At 33.2% G+C, this 8717-nt stretch overlaps 2 protein-coding genes across 2 annotated transcripts in view; one reads left to right on the plus strand and one right to left on the minus strand.

Moving 5' to 3' along the window:
- LOC116843631 (uncharacterized protein YJR142W-like) overlaps nt 1-8717 on the plus strand; it is a 78553-nt gene that overhangs the window by 60920 nt on the left and 8916 nt on the right. The gene's annotated exons all lie outside the window — the stretch shown is intronic.
- LOC116843630 (protein Red) lies at nt 2382-6812 on the minus strand. The gene is made up of 3 exons (XM_032814177.1): nt 6631-6812; nt 6028-6540; nt 2382-5338 (listed from the first exon to the last, which is right to left on the minus strand). The coding sequence occupies exons 2-3, from the start codon at nt 6514-6516 to the stop codon at nt 4235-4237; spliced, it is 1593 nt and encodes a 530-aa protein (XP_032670068.1). The 5' UTR covers nt 6517-6540; nt 6631-6812; the 3' UTR covers nt 2382-4234.

The following is an 8717-nucleotide window of genomic DNA, read 5'->3' on the forward strand; positions in this document are numbered from 1 at the left end:
CACGCACGCACGCACGCACGCACGCACGCACGCACGCACGCACATTTAAATCATATCCCATACAGCACAATAATGTTGAATCAATGTTGAAAATTGAAAAAATGTTGCATTGCAACAATGTCAATATTTCAGTAACATTGAAAAACATTGAATCAACGTTGCACAAATCTTGATATAATGTAAAAATGTCCGCTTAGAAGTTTTCCGCGTAACGAAAAAAAAACTAATTCCTAATTTTCTCATGTTTCATAACTGCTAGGAACCGAAGATTGTCAAATACACTTTAAAACTTTCGTGAATCCTCCCTCGATAATTTTGAATCCGAAGCGGTATGTCGGTTTACCCATCCATATCCTGACTGCGTTAAAGTGTTACTTAAACCTGACGATCGAGCGCACACGCAGTGCCTCTAATGACTCCAACAATATTCTTACAATTTATACTTATATAATGTATACTTATAGTGTTCACAATATATTATAACGTACTTAGCAAATACGTGCATTAATTCGCCTATCTATTTTATTTAATATCTTTAAAGTTTATGTGATTATTTGCAAAATGACTTCGACCATTCCTTTTAATGTTTTTTATGCATTTTATGTTATTGATACAGCTTGCGTCAGACTGTATATAATAGAGAATATTATGAAATAAATTGCAAATTGCACGCAAATTTGTTACAAGTTGCCAGACAGCAAGCTCTGATATATATTTGGTGACAGTTTGGCAAAAGAATATAGTTTGGCAAAATAATATAGATTCTACATCAAATTTGTTGCCCATTAGCCATAAAAACTTGATAGCAAATTTTGCGTGAAATTTACTTGCTCAAGTGTAGCTATCTGGGTCACTTCTAAAACAGTAGATATTTAATTTGTTGAAGTAAATCAAATTATATCGAATCAGATATCATCTGATCCGATTGTATATATGAATGTGGAGTAATATGGTCAGATATGAGCATATCCAACAATATACATAATAGATCTGACTGCATAAAATACTGCATAGACCTATTTTTTACGTGCTCGGTTTCTCAGATGCATCCAGATCTGAACATAAATAACATTTTTATCTACTTACATTTTGTTAAATATATTCATATCAGGGTGCAAAATTCATACATAATATGATATCAAATTGGACATGATGTGACATAATATGATATAATTTCATATAATTAATATAAGAAATTTTTTTCCCGGGAAGGTCTGTTTTTTTAACCGAATTATCTGAACTGGTGCAAATTGATGCAATAAGTTAGAGTGAAATAAAATATATTCAACAAAAATATAAATACATTCAAACAAAATATATACTCTATTGCACCAGTGTGTACTAGTTCAGACAGTTTAGCTAAAAAAACAGACTTAAAATCACGTCAGCTTGTCAATTATAATCTGACAGTTATGTCAATTCAATTTTAAGTTAATTAAAATATTAATTCGAATTTCCTGTAATAATAATAGTAGTAATAAAATAATAATAATTTATTTCTATATTAAATATAAAATTTTATTATTTATTTTATTTCTATATTAAATATAAAATTTTTACAAATAAATTATCATAATTATTACTATATAAATTCGTTAGACATAGTCAATATTAATTTTATTTGAATGATGTTATTATAGATAATGGATTCGAGAAAGTTTAGCAATCAAGACAAGTATTTTAGATTACATTTGTAAAGTATTGTTTTATCTATTAAATATTTAAAATTCCTATTATGCTTGAAATTATTTAAAAACTTTTTGTATCTTTTATGTGTTATATAGTAATAAAATTTTGTATATATTCTTCAACTTTCAATTAGCTGTATATTATATAATATTGGAATAAAAATATTGTGTATTCTTATAAAAATTAAGTAATTTTGATACTGCATTGTTAGATTTCCGTTTGTTTACTTTACTTGATGTTTACTTTAGATAATGAAAATAACGAATAAAAATACTATTACTATACTATCACAATTTATTCGCGATTAACGGAAACGTATTTACTCGAATAACAATTCATTAATTCAATTGAACAGCTGCTTAAATAATTTTTTACCTTAATAATTAATAATAATCTTAATAATAACTTGAAAGATGTTCTTATTACTTATTATCGTTTCATTTATTGTAATATATTGTAATCAAAGCAATACGCAAGACATTTTTTATTTGCAGATATATATAGCATTCACCTACAGACACATGTCAAGAAAATATGAAGAAAAATCAACCGAAAAAATATATATGTTTTTCTTTTATAATAATAATAATTTTCCGCATAGCACTAAACTGACGACTAAGTCGAAACTGGTTTAATCGAGCTCAAGATACTCCAATATCAACAGTATTATAGGTCATGAAAAGAAAAAAACGTTTACTGATTGAAGTGTTTATATTAACGACCTCAAACCGGCTTGAATTGGTTTTAAGTTATTATACACGGTGAGGTGATGATTTTTATCTCGATATTGCACGCGCTTAGAGTTACTCGATTTATCTACTATTTATATATATGCATATTGACCTGATAGTTATTACTATTGATAGTCACTATTTGAAACTTACCCATACAGAACAAATATCCAAAATACATCTCATGGATACCTTATAAATCGCGATATCTATAGGATATCCATGACATGTGTTTCGGATATTTGTTCTGTATGCGAAGTAGGATACTCAGATTTGAGTTCAGAGTTAGATGAGAGTATTCCAGTTAAATCGCGATTATATATATATAATATCATGTATATCACACAACTCAACTGAAAAAATTGGATTTTATTCTGAATAAAAATTTGAATATCTCATATGTGACAAGTTTAAAATAATAACTATTGATACGGACAGGTTTTCGAGTAATTACTGTTTTAATTATTATATTTACTTGACAATTAATATAAGCCAATTAAATTTAAAACTATTTAATTGACAATTTATTTCAATAAATTAAAAAATCGTTCGACAGCTAGAACAACAGTCAACAAACTTATTCGAAGTAAGGTTTTCAAGTGCATGATTTTATTAATAATAATAAATCATAGAGTAAGTTATTAAGGGGATACCAAAATGTAAACTTTAAAAGTGTCGATAACATATCAGGCAATCATCATAACGTCATATTGGATACGATCAGGCCACCTTTTCACATTTCTTATATATATAAATTTTATATAAATGTGCGTTGCTTTAACTATATTTAACGAAAAACTTAACCACGTATATACAAATATTTTTTTATGCATGTCTGTTTTTGTATGTTTTCCAACTTTCAAATTTAGTTATAAAGATGTAGTAATGTCTTTTGAAGTTTTCTTGACCAAAGTAAATATATTCGGTATGTACAGTAAGCCTCAAAATGATTTAGACACAGTGAACTTCAAAATGCAACTAATAGTCCAATAAAAGAATGAATTAATAAAAAATAAGTTCTCTCATTGTGGATTATCGGTACGCTCTTATTGTGTCTAAATCGTTTTGCGACTGTACTGCAGAACTTTTGTATCAAGCAAATATTAATATTAACTAATCGCTCGAGATGTCAATTTTGAAATTTTTATTATTTTTGTCATACATTGAGCAATGCTCCAATTTTTGTATGTATTTTTATTGTGTAAAACTATTTGTAATTTTGTGTAAATAATATGACGTCAATTTTACAAAAAAAAAAAAATAAGTTTTTCAAATATAGCATCCTCTTAATATTTTTCAACTACTTTCGACAATCATACAAATTCCCGTAGGATCACTGGTTATGATTGACGTGTAAACGTTTATGTACATTTAACGCGATGGAGCATATTTTATAAAATAAATCATATTTTATATTAACTTTATATGTGATAAAACATATATAACTTCCTCGCTTACGTTATTTGGATTGCTTCCAATCTTTACATAATAATTAATATACACGCAACTTAACTACGATTAACTTATTACATATTTTTTCTGGAATTAAACGCAATTTACTATATGTGAATGATTTCATGCATGATATAATTTAAAAATCCAGAAATCCCCTATCCAGAAATCCAGAAATAACCTATGTACATGTGAAACGAAATCGTAGAATTTATGAGTTTTTAGATTGTATGATCGCCTTGAACAATTTTTCTCGCTTATAGTGTCAGAACCTAATGGTGACTGATAGATGTCGCGAATCTTCAAAACCTTCAATACAAAGCCAAAAGCAAAGTATATAATAATTATAATAAATTGGTGGTTCAATATCGCGGTACTTTGAATTCGGGTGCGCCTTCGGGCGCTGCAGATGGTTTTCTTTTGTTCATAATATTCTGAATCTTTTGCCATTCTCGATCGAGCTCGGCCTTCTCATTTTTCTCCTTGTTGTATTTTCTAGTGCGTCTGCCATCAGCCATTTTTACGCCGTATTGAAAGGCTGCCTTGGGTAGTGCTTCCTTGTTATTCATGTATTCACTGTACTCCTCGGGCGTATCGAAGTCCCAACGACCGATCGGACCTTTCTTGTTACCCAGATCCATTTTTGTATAATCTACCTCGTCGTCGGAATCGTCGATGGCATCCTGCATCTCGTCTAGTCCGGGATAACACTCGGCGTAACCTTCCGGCTCAGCGGCCAACTTGTTCAGCAACGCACCCTTCTTCGGCGCGTTGCCATCCGTCGCCGCCGCACTGCCATTCTGTTGCAGTAACGCGCCGCCCTGTGGCAATTGTGGCGCATTTGCCTTGTCATCGGTATCCAAATTCGGCTCGAGTGGCTTGTCGAAATATGAAGAACCCTTCTTCTTCTCTCGTACTTGCGTGCTATCTTTTTTGCTGGTCACAGTCGGTACGTAATCACCGATGTCGCCATAGATGCTGTCGTCCGGTTGTAATGGTCGCGGTTGTATGTCCATATCGTGCAACTCGTCGCCACGTGCGGCCGATCGTGCATTATCCTTTGGTTTTTTGCCTTTTTTGCTGTGCCGACTACCTTGGCGTAAATACGATAGAATCTGCGCCAGCTTATTGATGACAATGTCGTTAGTCGTAAGGGTGGGTGTATTGTCAATGGTTGGCACATCTGCTTTACTCCTGATCAGTGTCGTCGGTATGTCAACATCAGCGTTCTCATCATCCAGTTCGATCACATATGCCATACGACCCGGTGTAAACAGTTCATTCCTCTCGATCTGCTTGGACTTCATAGTCATAACGGTTTTGTACACGTTCCGGCCAATCTTTGTTTTAAATAGCATCTCGTCGTCCTTCTTTTCTGGTTCTTTCTTTACCTTCTCTTTAGGCTTCACCAGCTTTTCCATTTCTTGTTCTTGCTCATGTTCTTTTGCCTCGATTTCGCTACGTACCTATGAAATAGTACTGTGTCAGTATTGAAAATTAAAGCCTTATTTGTAACACCGTTATTCTTACAAGTTACTTTCCTTCGCTTACTTAGTTTTATTAGTAATTACTTTTTCTTAGTAATGGTTTGGTAATGATGTTTTTTTATCAGTACCAATAATGCAATTATACTTTTTACAACATGTAGAGTACATTAATATGAAATGGACAGTAGTGAATTTTAAAAAGATCTTTAAAATTTGGTTTAAAAAGGAACAGAAATTATAACTTATTCTTAAATAATGATGACAATACAGAATTACTTTTCCAAATGAGAATAACATTTATCATAAGTTATTTTTTAAGTAAAGGGAGGAGCAGAGATAATGCATTACTTCTTAAAAGTGACTTTCTTAACTTTGTACTGTATTATTTGCCTAAAAGTGTAGAAGTTACCGTTTTCAATGAGTAACAAAAAACAATGATAGAGTTACTTCTTAAACTTATCTTTTTAAACTCTGTATGGTATATTTTTTGTTCAAAAATACATATTGAATACAAATTAGAATTATTTATAAAAGAATTGAAGCATAAAATGTCACTATAAAACTTAAAATTTTATTTAAAAATTTGAATTGTTTAATCAGCTAAGAATTTTAAGTGCTAGTTTCTGTAATAATAATAAAGATGTGCATAATAAATTGTGAGAACGTACTTTTTGTAGAAGGGCATAATCCAGACCCTTGACTAAATGAGTATGTTCCATGTCACCTCCCAAGAACTTAGACTGCTGGATCATCTGTCTTCTACGCTCTGCAGCATCCATGCCAGACTTTAAATCTGGTGCAACGGCTCTGTAAGCGCTAGCGCTGTTCATGGGATCTTCAGCTTGATAATCCTGATTAGTACCATCTCTGCGTTCTCTTGCTCGATCCCTATACTTTTCTGCTAACTCTGCCATCTTATCTTCTTCCTGTTTTTTCAATTTTGCATAGAAACTTTTCTTTTTTCTACGCAATTCAGCACGACTGCCTCCACTGACAGTAGGGGTTTGGGCAGTCTTCGCACTGGCATCCCGTGCTGTACCAGGTACAGAGGCCGGAGTAGCTGACGGTACCGATGCTCTTGGTGTCATCAAGAGTTTTCGGAAATCATCGTTCGTTAAACGAACCGACATACCCATTTCTTCTTCCGTTTCTGGCATTTTGATAGGATTTTCTGTTTGTTCCTGCTCAGAATTAGGTTAGGTTAAGTTGTGATTAGAAATCTTGATAATTTTACGATACCTAATAGAAAATGGTTTTCCATAAAATCTTACCTTTACAGTTACGTGGAAGATCACGTAAAATAGAATAAAAATTCGTGAAATGTAATATTGAAATTGTAAATTTAAAACTTGCTAGAATATCAGAATACGTAAATATGTATGCGATTCCCTTTCTCTCCTCTCTCTCTCTCTCTCTCTCTCTATGGTTTTTAATAGTGATGGGCGATATAGGGGGTAGATTGTGTATCTCGAAACGAAGTGAAAATTACGGCTGCGTTCCGAAATGCACTGCCAGTACTGAAAATCTATAGTTCATGTTACGTATATTATAGAATTTCAGTACTGGCAGTGAATTTCGGAACGCAGCCTACAAAAGTGAGCAAATTCACTAGGTATTGACCAATTAAGTTACAAATATTCTAGTAAATTTACTCACTTTTGTCATTTTCACTCTGGTTTGAAATACACAATCGACCTCCAGGCTGCGTTCCGAAATTCACTGCCAGTGCTGAAATTCTATAGTATACGTGACATGAACTATAGATTTTCAGTACTGGCAGTGAATTTCGGAACGCAGCTACAGTATCAATATTTCTCTCTCTCTCTCTCTCTCTCTCTCTCTCTCTCTCTCTCTCTCTCTCTCAATATTGGTTCTCGGAGTCTTTACGGTTAGTTCCTAAACACCATTTTCCGCATCAGTAGTATAAATATTTCAAATATCGATATTTTAGTGTCCGATATTTTGATATTTATATCGATATTTTAGTGTTCGATATATTGATGTATCGATACTCAGCCCCTGAATATCGATCTTTGATATATTGACTGCCGTGGACATTTGCAAAGAAGGCTCTAAAAATTGTTTGATGAGCAAATATCACTTCTCCCAGTGCTCCAAGCTAATAAACTGTTACATGTACGTACTACGAAAAGTGTAGTTTAGTGACACTTTCCTACAATCGATAGTTGATTCCTGTGAACATTTAAAGGCCATTTATGCAGGTCGTAATCCGTTAACTTATGCCGGAACCAGAAAAAATTGACCAATCATAGTCCAATTATAGAAGAATAATCGACTGTGATTCGTCAATGCTTTACGATTCCGATATAAGTTAACGGATTACGGCCTGGATATATGGGCCTTCGCACTTGACTTAACCACAAACATAATACGTAACTTTCGCTGAACGACCAATAAGATTGTTGCTTTAAGTTTATGCATTTCAAAAGATGATATAAGTTACGACAAACCCTATATTCCGATTTCACTGACAGTACTGAAAATCTACATTATACGTGACATAACCTGTAGATTTTCAGTACTGCCAATGAATATCGGAACACAGGGAAAGTTGGCCGTAAGCAAAAATAACCAGATTCCGACCGGTTGAAAGAAATCTTAGTTATTTTTGCTTACAGTCAACTTTGTCGTAATTTATATCTTTTAGAATGCATAAACCTAAAGCAATAATCTGATTGATCCTTCAGATTAAGTTTTGGTGTTATGTTTATAGTTATGTCAATTCATGTGCGAAGGTCCTTAAGGCTTTCACACATGACTTGATTTAACCATAACGTTAGACGTACCGTAAGAATTGATCAATTTCATAGAGAATCGTCGAACCGTAAGGTCGCTATTTTGGTGAATACTCTCTTGTAATTGGCCAATTCTTAAGGGAGCGGTGCACTTGGACACGGTGCATTTGGACACAACCAATCATAGCACCGTGTGATTAGAGACATTTGTAGGGTCCCTTGGAACAGCGACTTGTGATTGGACTGTGTCCAATTGCCCCGTGTCCAACTGATATACACCCAATTCTTACGGTACGTCTAACGTTGTGGCTTGCGTTTCGAAATCGTTTCCGGAAACTTTGGTTTTAGTTATAAAGTTGGTATGCTTTAAACTAACTTAAATATGTTCCGCAAACGATCAGCTGATTCACGCGATTGACTTTATGATTGGAGATTTTGGACTGATCGCGTGAATCAGCTGATCGTTCACGGAACATATCGAAGTTAGTTTCAGTTCGACCAACCTTATAACTAAAACCAAAGTTTCCAAAAACTATTTCGGAACACACCCCTAATCTCTCTCTCTCTCTCTCTCTCTCTCTCTCTCTCTCTCTCTCTCTCTC

Source organism: Odontomachus brunneus, unplaced genomic scaffold (genome assembly GCF_010583005.1).
Source record: "Odontomachus brunneus isolate Ranch 3 - 2012 unplaced genomic scaffold, Obru_v1 Obru_scaffold_034, whole genome shotgun sequence".
In the NCBI taxonomy this organism is placed as follows: domain Eukaryota; kingdom Metazoa; phylum Arthropoda; class Insecta; order Hymenoptera; family Formicidae; genus Odontomachus; species Odontomachus brunneus.